The following is an 18,242-nucleotide window of genomic DNA, read 5'->3' on the forward strand; positions in this document are numbered from 1 at the left end:
TCAGTAATAAATCCTGATCTTCTCATTATCACCATGAATATCATGTAATCCCCTTTTTATCCTTCTGAGCACTTGGTTTTAAATTTATCTGGCAATGCAAAGCTCTCAGGTGTTAATTGCACCTTGTGTGGGATAACTTTTGCAGCTCTTTCCATGCTCCCTTTCCATTAAATTCCACGTTCCCATCCAAAGGCATCAGCAGGAGCAGCTGATAAAGTTCCCTGCACTATTAATTATTTTGTAGGATTTGCTGTTCCTTCTCTTAATTGTCCAGCCTGCTCTCTTCCCAGGCATTATTCTTCCCCAGGAGCAGGGAGAAGCTGTGGCCTCATCCCTGAAAATATTCAGGGAGAAGTTTTCATTTAGGATAGTGGAATCCTTCTTATTGTTGGAGGTCATTCAAATTCAATCATACTTTGTGTGTATGGGAGTTGTTTGTGTGTTGATTTAGGATATTAGGCCAATTTGTATATTTATAGTTAGGTTTTATTCCTGCCTGGAAGAAGGTTATCCCTCCTAATTTTGTGTCCAGCACTGAGTGAATGAGTATTTATGGCTTTATGATAACAGAGCCTAAAGAAATCACAGAATCACGAAATTACTCAGGCTGGAAGGGACCTGTGGCACTCATCTGGTCCAACTGCCTTCCTCAAGCAGGGCCAGTTACCCAGGACCATGTCCAGACTGCTTTTCACCATTCCCAAGGGTGGAGGCAGATATGTGGTGCTTTTGAAACAGAATTTATGAGTTGACTTTCATTCATAGCTTACCCTATCATGAATTTCTCTTAGATTTAGCAGATGTTAGATTCTTAGTTGTCAGTTTTTTTGGCATCAAAATAGATGCCATAGATACAGCCTTCAGGATGCAGAAAGTTGTTGTTGGTTTTCTGGGCTCATCTGGACTGGTGGTGTTTTTAAGTCTTGACCAAACCTATTCATTATCACATTCATCTCTTCATTTGCCATTAGTATTTCTAAAAAAAGAAAAGAAAATAGCAGATTTATGTGGTTGATATTCCGTGGGGTTTTTGTGTAAAATTATTATGAAATTCTGCACTATAAAGTTTGGATTGCTTTGTGAAATTCACTGAAAATAGTGCTCATAGTCTGTGAATTACCATCTTGATTGGCAAGGACTTGTTTTTTTTTTTTCCTCTTCAATTTCTTTTTACAAAGGTTTTTCACTGAAACACTTTACAGTGTGGTGTATCAGAATAAGTATAATGTAATTATTTTGATAATGGTAATGAAAAAAACTGTCATGAGCTTTATTTTAATCTTCAAAGTAATATTGCAATACTTTAAAGAGTGGTATACTTACATATGCAATTTATCACTAGATGTCAATTTCTTATACTAATTTATTGTTTTTCAGGATGTATAAAAGTTCTTTAGTTGTCAATGTGATACATGTATTAATGTTTGAAATCTTGCATCAGCCTGTTTCTTAGGTGTCTAGGATCTCTCAGGTATTTGATTTTGAAAAGGTGAGGGTGATTTTAAAATGAGGTTAATGTCCAAAAAAGATACTAGAAAAAAAACTTTGTAAGCAGAAAAAATACTTAATGCAGAAAAGCATGATGCCTGGCTCCAGTGAAGTTCTAGTGGAGTAATTCTGATTTGTTTTTTTTTTTTTTTTCTTGAATTCTAGATTTATCCATGGCAGTACAAAAATTTTCACAGTCTTTACAAGATTTTCAGTTTGAGTGTATTGGAGATGCTGAAACTGATGATGAAATTAATATTGGTAAGTATTCTCTTTGCTTTGCTGGCTAAGCATTTTTATAGTTTCTTATAGCATGTTATCAAAAATACAGTGGGGGAATTCACAGTTGTTTTTTAATGGTTCATGTCGCAAAAATAGAAAAATTTCAATAAATAGAAGCCATGCACGACTTTAAAAATACATGTCAAAAATTATGTCTTCATGGCATAGCTTGATTTATTGTAGCGGAAAGTATTCAACAGTACTTTTGTCAACTGAGTCAACTGTGAATCTTCTAAATTCTGCTGCTACTTTCATGTTTCAGTCAGTTTTCAGTGGGTTACTAAAAGGTACACAAGTTTTCTATGATGTAACATAAGTCTGCAGAAAACACCGAAGTGCGTAGTAAGACACAGGGAGTATTTAAAGGTCGAAAAAGAGGAATATGTTCATTACAACTTGTGCATTCCTAAGTATATGGTTGTCTGAACTTTTGCCAGGATGATTTGCAGGCTGCTTATTGTTCAGTCTTTGTACACACCAGAAATTCTGCATTTGCAGAAATGAACAGCTCAGCTTGTCTTGAATGTAAGCCTCTTTAATATCATCAAAATACTCCTCCCTCAACAGACTAATCCTGGAAATGTTTCCAGGGTTCAGAAATTCAGCCACTCTTTACTGGAAGACATTGCTGCAGTTGTAGTGATGCTTTTACACAGTAGCACAGCAGCTGGAGTGCTAACCCCCACTGGTAAGAAATTTGGATTACAATCCATCTTCAGAAAGGCTAAATTCAGTATCATGAGTCTTAAATACCACATGGCCCCCATGCGTCTCCTAAAACATCTGAGAGGAAGTAAGATGGTTCTTAAGGAGTAGTGGCTTCTAAAAATAAGTAATTTGGCAGTACAAGAGGGAACATAGGACTTGTTGGTGTTTTTTGAAGAAGTTCTATGTAACACAGAGAGGAAACTCAGATTTAGTCTTTTCCAAGTGTATCTATTATTATGGTCTATTTTCAAGTCTCCTCTCCCTTCAATTTTTTCCTTTTCCTGACTGAGTCATTGGCAGAAGGTCTGAACTGCTTGTTTTCACTTGCAAGGTTTGCCTCATCCTCACCCTACAACATTGTGGTAGTCAGAAGACTGTCATCAAAGATGATTGGTATTTGGTCACGGTCTTCCACTAACTCCTGGCAGGGCGTGGGAGGGGAGGTTTAATTTTACTGGCATTTAAAGTAGGGGAGTGAAATCACTGAGCTGCTGCTACTCAGATGTAAAACTGCAGGCGTTCTTCAGGTGTGTCCACCTTGGAAAGAGAAATGGTGTGCATGTACTTTTTGTCATGCTGCATATTATTTTTTGGCTGTTAAAATTATATTGTGTATGTATATTTTTAAACTAAATCTGCAGTATCACAGCTATATGTCTTAGATTTGGTCAATAACTTTTTTAAAGACGTACGGTTCTGCATTTAAAATCAGGTGACTGAGAACAAAGACAACATTCATTTTACTTGTAACCTAAACGTAGCAAAGAAAAGACATTTTATTGTTTGGACATTAAACAGGCATTTAAAACTGTTCAGGAAAAAAACACAGTTCATGAAGCTTGACAGCTGATTTATTTCACTTGAAGCTTCAAAGAAGGGATTTCTAGCTTCCAAAGGACCAATTGCCTGATGGATTGTCATGTACATCAAAGAAGCTTGTAAGAGTAAAAGGTAAACTGACAGGAATCAAATTCAAGTCTAACACAGCTTGAATGATACTGTGTGCTTTTATGGGGTAAGGCTCAATTTTTGATCCCCCTAGAGTAGTGACCTAGAATTTATCCATATCTTTAACATGCTCCAACAAGATAGATGTTTGCTTATCATCAAAGACAGCTTTGTATAGATGAATCCTGCTCTGTACCTCCTTCTGCCTTCACCTCCTTTTTCTAAAAATGTCTACAGCTGTGCAGGCCAGTGAGCTCTACTTCAGCCTGCAGTGATATTCTGACTTGATAACATTTGTAAAACCCTCTGGATATATGCATAGGGGCTTATTGTAAGGACTGCATTTCTATTTCAAGCTTAGCATTGAAAATCTACCCTAATACACCTTAGCACTGGGAATTCACCTCTGACTTGTTTTGTCAGCATGTATTTGAGTATTTTTTTTTAAGGTTCAGATTCTTTCAGCATTTAAAAAAAGGTGATTTTTTTTTCTCTTACCTTGAATTGATAGATCCATCAATGTTTTTGAGGCAATACTGGAGTTTAGGGTCTTTCTTTAGTAACTTTTTTTTTTTTGCTTCTTTTTGCTTTCCAGTCTGAGATCTAATAAGAACAGTTCTATTTGCATTTCTATAAACTGTGCATTTTAGTTGTTATTTTAATATAACTTACTTATTCCAGTAAGCCCATTACATTAAATATGTAAGAAGTAATTTTAGTTAAGCTTCATGACACACTCCACTTAAACAGAATTATGGTGATGTTCTTCATACTTATTTTAATCCATCTTCTATTTAATGCAGTGATTTATTTGTTTGGGTTGCTTTGGTTTTTTGAATTCCTATCTTTGATTTCTAATTTTGATGATTTATTATCCTTTATTTACAAGGATTTCATTTTTGCCTAGAAGAGGTGTTCTTCTTTGACAAAAAAATCTTAGCTGTGTCTGTGGCCGTGTAATACATTTTAGGTAGTTTTTTTCTTGTTGCTGGCAGTTAGGCAAATTTATCTTCACAGTCACTTTCAGATATACCATGCCTAGTTTAGAGTCATGTTATGCTTGAGTTGCAAGGAATTTCTGTGACTTTCTTGGATAAGGAGACTGCCTTGTTCCTCAAATCAGCTACAGCGCTTATGTTTTTGGTTGGTTTTTTAACTGTGAACATCAAAGAACTCAAGCTATAAAACCTTTTTCAGTTTTTTATCTTTTTGCCAGAAAATTTGGTTTGAGAAACAGTGGTTCTCATCTTTACTAGTTTTTCTCATTAAAAAGATAAAACAAGCTAGCAACAGTTGCTGGTTTTGTCTCTTCCTCTGGTTTGGAATGCTTGTGGAAGCAAGCATGTGATCTGCAGCAATGCATGACTATTTGATGGCAAAACACGGTTATGAGCTCCAGTTGCATGTGATTCAGTGAAGCTATAACTGTGTTTTCTGCAACTGAGAAGTTTTGCAGAAGATGGCATTGTCAATGCAAAAATAACAAGATGAGTGACAGCAAATTAATAACACTAAAAAGCCATGGTAATGAAAGTTTTATGCAGCTTGCCCTTACTCTGAGAAGAGGGTGTGGTTTTCCTAATCTAACAACTGTGTTTTCCTCAGAAATAACAAGAGTTGATAATACTTTGCCATTTGCTTTTTAGACATATCACTCTGTTCCCAGCCCTCTTTGTAAATATTTTGCACACAATTTAAATACTTAAGATTGACAGTAAAAGAGGTCAATCATTTGTCTTGCCCAGTGGGAGTTTTGTGTAAAATGGATTCATGATTTTTACATGTTTCAAACCTTATAGGCAACATAGAACTTTACATGGATGGGACAGCTGCAAAAACAATGTTTTTAATGATCATATATCTTTTTTCCTTAGTATACACTGCAGGCATAAATTTTGCAAGGAGAAGGTTTGCTGAGCTCCCCCTAGCATTATCCAGTTTGTGTCACCTGGATCTCTCCCTAGGAATTTCCCTGTTTTGATCCTCTTTTATTCTGTTTGTGTTATCTGGTTTATGGCTGCTAGAGATGAAAATAATAAAGATTATTAACTCAATGGAATTCTGTCTTGTGCCTTTAACAAGTTTGTGTCTATTTTGTATTATGGCTAATTATATATCTGTGAGATCTAATATATGCAGATGTAGACCATGCTCTTCAGAATTAAAAAAAAAAAAGACAAAGAAATGCCTTCTGATATTCTAGCATTGTATTTTAGTATCTGTGTTTTATTATCACGTGCTGTTTAGGAAAGTGCACTGAAAAGCATATGTCTTTTACTCTGTGACTGCTGGTTTTGAAGTTTGGGGTTTTCTTCCCTGCAGAGAATTATATTATGACAGATGTTTCAGGTGGCATCAGATGCTTGATTTAAGAATATAATAGGATTATGATGATTTATGAAATCATTATTAATTGAGCCACAAAGAATAGGTCAGAAGTTCTAAAATGTGGTATCTTTTCTTGTGGGCACTGAGTTCTTCTCTTGCTGCTGGTGGCTGGGGCTCGTGATCTTTGCTGACTCAGACCTCAAGTCATTCATGGGATTATTAAATTGCTTCAACTAACCATCTACAGAACTGTTAGCTCATACCTGGCAGTTATGTTGTTTACAGCAGTTAGTTTCAAGTTGAACTTTGAAAAATCTACTCATATGTACTGGAGAGAAAGAACTCAAAATCAAACAAACAAATGCAGAATGCTAATAGTAGTTGTTTGTTAGAGTCCACTGCTGTGTTTTCCTTTCTTTTTTAAATTGACCAGTGATGCCAGAAGCTCAGTCTTCTTTTTTTCTCATACTGGGCATCCACGTGTACAATGCCTTTCAGTTAGAATTTGCTCTACCCTCTTGGAGAGCTCATCAGAGAACAAGCATCCTGTAATTCAAAGCAGCAAATAGATCTTTATATAAAATTTGTAATAAAACTACAGAAAATTTGTATGTAAAACTACAGAAGTTTGTATATAAAATTCGTATATATTTGTATATAAAACTACAGAAAAAAAAGGAAAAAAAAAAGATGTTTCCTTCCCCCCCATCTTTTGTAACAGTGTAAAAGTTTAATTGACTTTAAGAGGTACCAAATTACATTTTTAGTGGTGCATGCTGTGAATACAATGCTCTATTCAAATAAGTAAATTTAAAACAACAAAAAAATTGCTTAGGAGCTGTATACATGCCTACAGTGTGTAGAGACAAATCTTGACAATCAGCCTATGGACTTGGCAGTCTCCAGGTTAGGACATTGCCTTTTGGAGGTTCATCAGGAATCTGAGAAGGTAGATGTCAGGTTACTCATGATTTCAAGCCACTGTTGCTTGTGGTGTGTAATGGCTTCTTGAATTTGCTTGGCTCTTCTTGAATTATTTATTAATTTCAGTCGAGCCACCTACAGTCTGAATCACTTGGATATCTTACAGGTCATCTCCTTAATTACTTGAGGTTAAGCTTTCATGTTCAAGAATGTTCTTTTTGGGGTTAATATTCAACCTACTTTGCACTGAATTCCCATTTACAACCAGGCTTCTGAATGGAATTACCAAATTCCAAATGAGTTTAAAATTACTTCCAGCATCTCAGGTCTACTAGTGCCTTATCCAAAGCAAAGAAAGAAAAGGATCTCACCACCACCTTGAGGGCAGAGTTCTGGGGGTGGTTTTTTTTAGTGTAGGCATCATCCCAACAACTTTTCTAGTGCTTGAGTTTGTTGACCCTGTGGAACACATTAGGGACAAGTGTATTTACAAAAGGTGGTTTTATTTTAGATGGGTGGGGAGGGGTTGAGTCCTGAATTAGACTAGAAATCTATTTACAATGGAGAATGAATTTGCATAGAAAGATTGTATGCTGCTTTTCCACAGTAATTATCTGCTTAGATTTGCCAGCTCTTTTCCTCAGGCTGAAGGAATGAATTTTAAGATGTAACTTTTTAGATTACTTTCAAAGTAACTTTGCCTAAGGTACTTGTAAGATCACAGGACAGGGTTCTTTGGTACTTGTACTGGATTATTTTTATCTAGAGAAGTTCAGTAGTAACAATTTGTGGGAGGAACTCAGCACAATCAGGGTGTGAAATGCCTAAAGGGTTTGTTTCAGATCTGTTGATTCTGTTCCTACCATTATTTTTTTTAATCCCTGTTGCATATTTGACAATTTAAACAAATGCCACCTGTTTCCGGAACTCTATTGTTTCTTGACTTTAAGAAATGAATGATTTTATGCTAGTGCTGGGATCTTATCAAGGCTTCAAAACAACATCTGCCCCAGAAAGTGAAGGTTGCATTCTGTTGGTCTAGCCCAGAGCTCTTGTCCTTGCTTTGGAAGGGCAAATGGGGCTGACAAATCAGGAAACAAAATAATGGTGCAGTACATTTTTATCTGTTCAGGAGGAAAAGGTAGCATAAGATCAACAACAGAGTCCTTGTTGTTTCTTTTTCTCTTGGATACCTATCAGAAGGTTGTTGGAATTTGCGTGCTCCATTCTCTCTTGACATTAAGATGAGTGTTCAAATGAAAAAACTGAATTGGGGTGGCTGATGCAGTTACTGCCATTTCTGTTTGTCCTACCTTTCTTCCATGTCAGCAGTAGCTGACAGTAGGAGCTTTCCTGAGTCCCTGCTGTTTGCATCCTGGTGTACTAACAGAAGCTAAAATTCATGTTAGTTCATTTTACTGTATTGGACAGCAGACTGTGATGTCTCAGATACAGCTCTTACTGTGCACAGAAAGAGGTTGAGGCAGGCAATGGACAACAACAGCTTTGTTGTCCTGGTGCATTCTCTAAGGAGTTGAGTCAAAATTTGATTTGAACCGCTGAGTAGATGAATGGACAGGTCCATGCCACTCACAGAGCAATATGAAATAGCTTTTGTGTCTCTCTGATATTTCGATCTCCTGGATGCTTGAAGGTGTATTCTACTTTATTGTCCTCATTCCATGCCTTCAACACACCTCTTTTCCTCTCCTTTGTCACTTAACTTCATTATTTCTAGATTTGGACATCCCAGTGGAAGCGTGAATGCCCATAAGGAGACAATGTAAGGACTAGAGTATTGTTTCATAGAGTTGTTTTGAAAATAATGAGTATGTACTGTTGATGCATATAATACACTTCCAGCAAAATGGCATTTTAGAGTTGTCAGGCTAGCGTACCTCTTGAGAAATAGGAACTCACTTTCCAAACAGATAGTGGTTTGATCAGCTCAGCTTTGAGATATTCATCTTCAGGTTTGAGCAAGTAAGATAAAGGATTTGTACTTTCTGAAATCCAAATGCTTAGTAGAATTTAGAGTTTTAAGCAAAGGAACTCTTTGATCCTTTATAGGTATAAATTCAATTAAGCGATTATAGGAAACCTAACATCTGTTGAAGTATTTGGTCATATTTTTTCTAAACTCTTCCACTATCCAAGCAATAAAGGCAAAAACTTTAAAAATCAGAAAAACAATATTATTGTTTCTCAGTAATTCTCAGTCGCTATCTGAATATATTGCTTTTGCTTTTACCTCCCCTATTTCAGCACTGATAATGAGCCACACACAAATAAGATTTGTACAGCTGGGAAGACTAAAATATCAGGATTTTTTCCTTCACTTAAAGTATGGATGGGCCTCTGTAGAATTGGAGATTGGCAAGCCTGAAATATAGTCATAATTACTTCTCTTTCCTTTGTTTATGGAATGCTATGATTTAATATTACTTTTGCAGCTTAACATTGCTGCAAACAATGTACATTGCACAGTAGTTGTTTCCTATGTTGTCTTGTTAGTCAGCTGTTAAAAAAAACTTGGGGTTGAAGCAACAATACTTATCTTAGAATGAAAAATTTCTACTCAGTACATTTATATCACAACTCTTTCTACTGGGATGGGGGAGGGAGAGCAAGAGAGGACTGTAGTCTGATTGTATCAGAATCCATCTTTGAACTTTACTATTTCTGAATATTCCATGTTTTTTAGAGATGTTCTTCCTCTGACATGTGATAGGATATCAGTCAACTCAGGCGAAGCCAGATCTGTTCAAGTCAAAGGTTAATGGTCAATTTAGTTGAGGTAAAGATTAATTTAATGAAATGAACTTCTCTGGAATGCTTTTAGTTTTCAATAGGGGCCAATTCAAGCTGCTGTTTTTTCAAAGTAGGTCTCCAGCAGCACTTTAAGATCACTTTGTACCTGTTAGACAGAATTTGATGTATTGAATATTGTTCCCCACACCCTGCTGAGTTTGGCAGCTGTGGAGCTCAGCTCCACTGCTGTGCTTGTGGCTCCACCAGGTGAAAAGAGTGGCTGATTTCTCTTTGACAGGTACAATAATGTAAAACTCCATTTTGTAGTGTGGCATAGAGATGCTGTGGTTTTTTTAATGATCACTTATCTTTATTCTATAAGAACATGGCAGAAATGGTGTGTTTGTTGTGATTCATCCCAAAAGCCTCCACCCCTTCACAGAACTGTAGAAGGGGAGAGACAAGAAAAGAGTTAGTCATTTGTAGACAGGTTTTGAAATAGTGCTCTGTGTGAGCACATGACTGCTTGAGAGATCCTTCTCATGTTGCTCAGAAAATGGAAGAAATTATTTAGATGATTTAAAATGTTTTTGCTGGGACTCCAAGATGCGATGTTTGAGAAGAGGTGCTGTAGACTAGCAGAGTCTAGAATGAAGTTTTTCTACCACATCCCTGCCATGTTGAAGAATTCATGCTGCACAAGAGAGGTAAATTTTCCAAACTCAATGATGTATTTTCAATACCTGTACTTCTTTTATAAATAGAGTAGAGCACTAACACAGGGTTGATATGCAGCTGTATTTTTAATAAAGTGTTAACAGTGTAATGGTGGTAGTGGAATTATTCTTTGGTGTGGGTTTGTTTTTATTTTGTTTTTATGAACATGCTGTGGGATACAGAGCCATTATGAACTTCAAAAAATTTTCAGGACTCTCTGAAGAGTTTTGCCCTTGCTTGATCTATTTAGAATTTTCTACTTGTATTTGCTTTGTGAGGTTCTGCATGAGTAGAAAGTAAGGCATGGCAATTTACTGATATTAAGTCAAGTAATTGGATTTATTTAAAATGTGTAACCTTGCATGTCTTCAGGTTATCCCTCCAAGTATTGTGTTTGACAAGTGCTGACAGTAAATCTGGGAATTCTAGATAACCTGACTTTCTTGCAAATCTTCTTAGTTTGTATATGAACGTGTAGCTTTCTGCGTAGCCCTCTGTTGAAAACTAGTGGAGTGGAAAGTGTAAATATATTGGCTCAAAGAATTGTTTAACTTTTGTACAAGGCTTGTATTTGTACGTTTAAATATTTGTGACATGATAGCTACTTTTTATAGCAAAGAACTCTCAGATATGGCACTGTTTGTAACTGAATTTGGATGGTTACCCTGGTGGAGGTTTGTTTCTGTAAAGGGGAAAGGATTTTTACTTCTAATAGCAGCCCTGTACTTTATGCTTTACATATGTTTAGGAAAAAACTTCAGAAAATACCTTGCTATATTTGCTCATTAAGTTTTGCAAAGTGAAAATACTCTTGAGTTAAAATTGCCTCATATGGTATGTGCACGTTACTCTGTCCTGCCAAACACATCTTGCAGAGCTTTGGGCTTCAGTTGAGCTCAGATCTTGATTTGGTGCCTTTTATGGTTCTCATATTGGCCTGCAGTGTGAGGCACATGTGTGTGATGCTCAGGCAGGAGGTTCCATTCTTGCTGTGGAATCTCTGGCCTCTTCTGCTGGTTTGTCTCACCTTTATAGTGTGACAAAACCCAAATGCTTGTGCCTGCAATTGAAGGGCTTTGAAACTTTGTGGGGAACACTGCCTAGAGACATACAGAGATCAAATGCCATAAACCAGGGGAGGTCAAAGGGGAAGCTTTTGCTGAATATCTGATAGTTTCATTGTTGGTTTTGTTTTCATGGGCAATTTGCAGCACTTGTTGTCATATCTCTCTGTTCTTATACTGTAAAGAGCCAAAATGCTCCTAATTGTGGAGAATTTACTCTTGAGTTTGCCATGCTTTAACTCAAATGAAATAGAGAGAACCCCTGGGGTTTCTTTACTTTTAGTTATGTGTATTTGAGTAGCTGTGCCCTGATGAAATTCTCTGCTTGCCAACATGTAGTGGAACATGTGATCATATTTGGAGAACAATGCATAGACCTTTAAGCATAAATTTGGGCATAAAGGGCTTAATTTTGTCATTTTTCTTGCTTATTCTTGCTTATTCATTTGTGTAATTTCTGTGCAGAAGCTTTAAAACAGGCATTTTTCATCTCTGTCTCTTTGCTGTTATCCTACTTTTTGTTCCTGATCCATAATTACTTTTTTGGCTAATTTGGATTTCCTTATGTGAGGTAGCACACTTATTTTCAGTAATTTTAAAAATTTGGCAAAATACCTTTCCTCACAGTTCAAGGATGGAATTTCCACAGGAAATAAAGTTACCACTGAAACTTGTGCTCCCTGGGAGATGCTTCAAAATCTGAAAGATCATGGAAGTATTTGATAAAAAAAGGCATTGGATTAAGTCCTTGCAGACTAATTATGGAGAAAATAGTAAGAATGTTCACTTATTGAGTCTGAAATAGCTTCACATTGTCTGCTCTAAGGATGTCTTGATTCTGTCACAAGAACAGTACAGACCAGACAGGGTTGTCTGTACCTTGGTGTTCCTTGCCATGATGGAAGTCTTCAAGGAAATTTGTAGTTATTTGGATTGTAAATTTAAGCCACTGTCTTCTGGCAGGAATCATTGTCACTTTGAGAGTGTATTTCCATACTGCAATATGCTGATGTAATCTTTAAACCTCTAGACTTGAATTTTTTGTTTCATCCTATGTCTTTTACTACTAGAAGTGCATTTCATTGTATTATAGGAAGGCTCAAATAACTTTTTTTACTGTTCTTTTGGAGGCTGTGGTAAATGTAAACACAGATAACAGGAATGCATAAGGTCCGTATTACAGATCCATAAAACCTGATACCTAGTTGAGGAAGGTAAGAGGAACCAAACGGAGAGGCTAAGGCAGCACATACAATAATAATTTCTCAAATTTAAAATGAGATTGAAACCCCATGAAGAAATGAACTATTATCTTGATATTTTAACTTCTTTTTTCACAATGGAACCTTCTAACATAATTCATTTCTTAACACCAATACTCAGCTTAAAGCATATCTGACATGCTGCAAGCTTGCAAAGTGGAATTTACCTAAATACTTAACTGATTTTTCTTAAACCTTAGCAAAAGAAAGCAGTTGCTGTATTTCCTCTGTTATCTTGGGAATGATACTCAGAAGGAGACAAAATAACTAAGATAAACATTGATTTCAAATTCTGTACTCCTCTCCTATTTTGTGGTCTTTTCTGCTTTCCCAGTAAGTATTATTTATGGTACAGAGCTCAGTCTTCCCAGCTCAAGTTTCTCCATAAATGTTGCAATTTGGAAAGTGAGGGAAGACGACCTAGGGTGGAAATAGCGGAAGAAATAACAGTAGGTAAAGAAAATAGAAAATCTGAGCAATAATTAGGAATCAGACATATCAGACATATGCCTTCTTGTCCAAATATAGCTTTTCTGAAAATGCTTTAAAAATAAAACCAACAGCTGTTTTCTGTAGGAAAATGTTGCAGTCATCCTGCACTACTGTTTTTTAAATTATGTTACAAAGGTGCTCCAGCCCAGTCAGCATTAGTTATAAAATGCTTGGACATCAATACTGTGCTTGAAGTTCAAGAACATTTCACATTTTTCACGTTTTGCATAAATTATTCATTACTTCTGTTTGTAGACTAAGGTGTTGATCCTTCAGCTTGTTCCCATTGGGCTCAACTGTCATTCCCTTTAAAGCTCTAGGTAACTGTGCACTTTTTATGTTTTATAAGTTTAATTCAGTAGGAAAAATGGGGGGAAAAAAGGATCATTAACAAATCAGTCCAGGTCATGACAGTGGTAAAGGAAACCTCTGTTGTATAAAATAAGGCTCCATTTAAATTCATAGCCAACATATTGAAAGACCAAGATAATGGCAGGCTTTGGGAGTCTTTTTTTCGAGACAGTCCTCCTCTGCATTCTATTTTCTAATGTGATAACTTGCCATAGTAGTAATATTTTGAGACATCCAATTTAGTTACCTACTGATAGACAGTTCAGATCCTCTGTGGCTTTGATGACATGCACAACTCTTGTTAAATAGAAATTACTGAGAAAGCAGATGATTGACTCTTCATACCTGTTGTGGCCTGTCAGTTTTACTCTGAAATGTTTGGGTTTTTTTCTGTCTAAAAGGAAGCCTTTTGTGGTTACTCTTGTCCTACCTACTGTACCCCCCCATCACCACCACCTCACATTCTTTTTCAATATGCCTTAAAGCCATAGAAGGAAGAATGGAAATTTTAATTGCTGTTTTGATTTGTTGAAAAACTGCTTGTTGTGGCTGCGATAAGTGCTAATCATTAAAATCTCTGGAAATACAAATGTTAACTAACAGCTACTTAGTGATATATTTACTGTAATTTTAGATTTGGAACAGAAAGCCTTCTTTTCTTTTCCCAGCCTTCATGGATCTTACATTTATTCTGCTTTCTCATGGAAGTCTAGTAAACAAGTGTCAATCCTTAGAAAATTTCCTTGTGGGCCACTGGTCTATCTTGAATTCTGTTTCAGTGATGTATTATTTACAGGAAAAAACTCCCCTCTAGACTTTAGCTGCAGTTCGTGCTCAAGCATGAATTCAGGCCAGCTATAGCAAGTCTGTGCTAGGTATGACCAGTTCTGGAGGATGTACTTGATTGACCTTCCTGCCAGAGAGTACTGGGAGCAATGTACAGCACAGTCCTGACAGTTCCTCAGTCAGATCAGGAAGACATAAGGAAATCTCTGACAGTCTTGCTCGTTTTTGCCTTTCATACAGCAAGGTCATAAGAACATGTGACATATATCTGTACATATTATCTTTTCCATGCTGGCATTCACATATCAGAAGATGGTGGTGATATCTGCTCATAATGCAAAAAAAATCTTGTTTTGTGTACTTTATAGTAATTAAAAATTTTCTATGCATCATTTAAGACTGAGTGTATAAATGGAAATTAAAGCAACAGTCCATAGAAAGGAACACTCAGTTAAATTGTCTTCCACTGTAGATTTTAATTTCTGTCTTGGGTTGAGCATTACCTTCCAAACTTGGCTTTATGTCTTTCAGTTCAGTATTGATCATGCAAAACTATTATATGTGTCATATATTTTGTCAGCCTTTTGTCATTAAATGTAGAAGATGTCATATTTATTGTGTGTGACATTTAGTGGTACAGTGTAGCACTGCTCTCTTAAATATTAAACTAAGGTTGATAGAGTAGCTTCTGTAATTTCCACAGCATGCTAATTTAAGGTGATACATTCTCTACACAAGTATATAAAACTTCATAAGATTTATTATGTACATTTTTTTCCCTGTGAACAACTGGGTTGATTTCAATGCAGTAAACCAGATTCTACATCAAACTGAAGTTTATTTTTAATTTTGTGAGTGTAGTTCTTTGTGGAGCTGTACCATGTGTTTGAAGTGATAGGGATATTGGAAAAAAAAAAAGAACGTTGTTGATCTACACCATTAATGTTTAAGCTGTTGGTACTGTTAGTTTGTTTCTTTATGAAGCAAATTAATTAAAAGACTTTTCAATTAAAAGTAAAGAGAGTAGCTTTTTTTTTTTTGGTAAATTAAATAATGGGAGCCCTTTCTCCTGAACAAGGGAAATTTTGCAGCTCATTGTCATTGAGGTGGGAACACTGCAGAGAGAGCAGCTGGCAACCTGTTGTGATTGTGATGAATGAGAGCACAGGTGTATATCTGGGTACACATGCAATTGTTTTTGCTAACTGGGCATTGCTTTTCACAGGCATAATTTCCATCATGATACCAAATGTATCTTACAAGTCCTTTTGAGTAGCCCTTACATAAAAAGCAGACTGTAAAACTGTTAAAACTGGGATTTCTAAGTTAATATCTCCTGATAACTTAGAATGAAATGTTGAGTCAGCACTTCATTTTCCTTTAAATGGCCCACCAATAACAATAATTATTTATGAAAATAACTAAAAATGTCTTTATATTTAATATGTTAGGCTGCATTTTGTACTTCATATTATTGGTGTTTGCAGAATTTATTTCTTATCAGCACATTCCCATGATATTTCCTCTTGCAAAATACTTGCCTCTTCTTCCTCCCACCCCCTTTTGTATTTACAAAGTTCACTTTGATTCTTCTGTGTCTATTCTAATTAAAAAGAAGTAGATTTTAAAAAATCTTGTAGCATTACTAAGAAAAGATTGTGAGGCTGGTGTGTAATGCCTGTGTCCTGATAGACAGTGGGCTACATCTGACACAGACAGGTCTGATTTCTGAATCTTCTGGGTTTTAACTGCACAAAAGCACCTCAAATTATCATTGTTGAAATATCTGTTTGTTTCCTGTTGAGAGCTGTGAATCCAGAGTTAGATGTCTGTACCTTGTGCCCAGGCTTTGTGCTGAGATCCTGATGAGGGTAGTAGTTGTGGAAGGGAAGGACGCCCCTGCCCAGATCTCCAAGTGGAGATCAGTGGGTGAATTGCCTGGGAGGCCTCACCCCCCTCAGTGACCTCTGCCCTCAGCATCCCTCTGTCTGCCCAGCCCCAAACTGGGGTGAGGCAGAGCGGCTGCCTCTCTGCAACCAGAGAGCTCTGTGGGAGAAGAGGGGAGAAAGAAGGAAAAGAATAGACTGGGAAAAGAGGAGCAAGGACTCCCCTTCCCTTCCCTTCCCTTCCCTTCCCTTCCCTTCCCTTCCCTTCCCTTCCCTTCCCTTCCCTTCCCTTCCCTTCCCTTCCCTTCCCTTCCCTTCCCTTCCCTTCCCTTCCCTTCCCTTCCCTTCCCTTCCCTTCCCTTCCCTTCCCTTCCCTTCCCTTCCCTTCCCTTCCCTTCCCTTCCCTTCCCTTCCCTTCCCTTCCCTTCCCTTCCCTTCCCTTCCCTTCCCTTCCCTTCCCTTCCCTTCCCTTCCCTTCCCTTCCCTTCCCTTCCCTTCCCTTCCCTTCCCTTCCCTTCCCTTCCCTTCCCTTCCCTTCCCTTCCCTTCCCTTCCCTTCCCTTCCCTTCCCTTCCCTTCCCTTCCCTTCCCTTCCCTTCCCGAACCTTCCCTTCCCTTCCCTTCCCTTCCCTTCCCTTCCCGAAACCTTCCCTTCCCTTCCCTTCCCGAAACCTTCCCTTCCCGAAACCTTCCCAAAACCTTCCCTTCCCTTCCCGAAACCTTCCCTTCCCTTCCCTTCCCTTCCCTTCCCTTCCCTTCCCTTCCCTTCCCTTCCCTTCCCTTCCCTTCCCTTCCCTTCCCTTCCCTTCCCTTCCCTTCCCTTCCCTTCCCTTCCCTTCCCTTCCCTTCCCTTCCCTTCCCTTCCCTTCCCTTCCCTTCCCTTCCCTTCCCTTCCCTTCCCTTCCCTTCCCTTCCCTTCCCTTCCCTTCCCTTCCCTTCCCTTCCCTTCCCTTCCCTTCCCTTCCCTTCCCTTCCCTTCCCTTCCCTTCCCTTCCCTTCCCTTCCCTTCCCTTCCCTTCCCTTCCCGAAACCTTCCCTTCCCGAAACCTTCCCTTCCCGAAACCTTCCCTTCCCGAAACCTTCCCTTCCCTTCCCTTCCCTTCCCTTCCCTTCCCTTCCCTTCCCTTCCCTTCCCTTCCCTTCCCGAAACCTTCCCGAAACCTTCCCGAAACCTTCCCGAAACCTTCCCGAAACCTTCCCTTCCCGAAACCTTCCCTTCCCGAAACCTTCCCGAAACCTTCCCGAAATCTTCCCTTCCCTTCCCCCTCCCACTGCAGCTTCCAGCACAGCCAAAGTTCTCTAGGGACAGGCCCTGGCTTTCAATGAGGCCACACTGAGTGGGGGTTGTATGGGAAGAGGTGTGCAGTGATATGAAAGATCAGTGCTGCAGTAGTCAGGGCTGTTGTAGGAGAGCTGGCATGGGTAAAGCCTTTCTCGGTGTATGTGGTGGCATTACAACAGAAGAACCATTGGGGTCACCAGAGATGTCCATGTTGCAGAACTCTGTACTGGGTGTGCATCCTTCACTGTGTTCTGAATAACACAATGCACAAGTTCTCCCTGTGTACCTCCGGAGCTGGAGTAGGGCTCCCCATGACTGGATGTGGGGGTGTATGGGATATTGGGCAGCAAGCATCAGAGGTGTAGTCAGTTTTGATATGAAGGTGTCTCTGCAGTCAAAGTCTCATAACATGGGGGGGTGGTTTGTCTTAGAGCTGCTGAAGAGTGTTGGTTCTGTGTTTTTAGTGAAACTGACCTTTGTAATTCCCCCAAAGGTGAGCCAATGGGGAGGAAAAGATGGAGACAGCTTCTCAGTCTTTAGCTGAGGCACTGAACATGTGATGGACTAGTACCTTTATATTAGTGTTAAATATTGAGGAAAATATTGATTTGCGCACTTACAGAGCATATTTTATATGCTTTTTTTTTCTCGTGGCTGACCTGAATTTATTTAAATCCTAAGCAAACGTTTCAACTTTAAAACTAAAAAACTCTCTGGTTCTGCCTTGAAATTTGAAAGATGAATCAAAAGTTTCTCATAGTGGCTTTTGTTTGGGGTTTCTTTTACATCCCCCTTCTTCCTCTCCCACCCCCCCTCCCCCCCACTGCTCCACATCCTCATAGTTTAACCGTGTCTGTCTGGCTAATTTTTTTTTTAGTTTTTAGCATTTCATATTGAGTACTTAAATATTCTTGAGTGTAACGCTCTACAGATTCCTAGTCAGGTGTAACCAATCACTTAATCATCTTATTTCT

At 38.2% G+C, this 18,242-nt stretch overlaps 1 protein-coding gene across 2 annotated transcripts in view; it reads left to right on the top strand.

Moving 5' to 3' along the window:
• The window catches only part of ARHGAP42 (Rho GTPase activating protein 42), a 142,497-nt gene that overhangs the window by 30,227 nt on the left and 94,028 nt on the right, over positions 1 to 18,242 (top strand). For both annotated transcript variants that reach the window (XM_059838601.1, XM_059838602.1), the window contains exon 2: positions 1,654 to 1,749. In XM_059838601.1, coding sequence (XP_059694584.1) covers positions 1,654 to 1,749 — 96 coding nt within the window. The remainder of the gene's footprint in view (positions 1 to 1,653; positions 1,750 to 18,242) is intronic.

This window comes from Haemorhous mexicanus, chromosome 2 (assembly GCF_027477595.1).
Source record: "Haemorhous mexicanus isolate bHaeMex1 chromosome 2, bHaeMex1.pri, whole genome shotgun sequence".
In the NCBI taxonomy this organism is placed as follows: Eukaryota; Metazoa; Chordata; class Aves; order Passeriformes; family Fringillidae; genus Haemorhous; species Haemorhous mexicanus.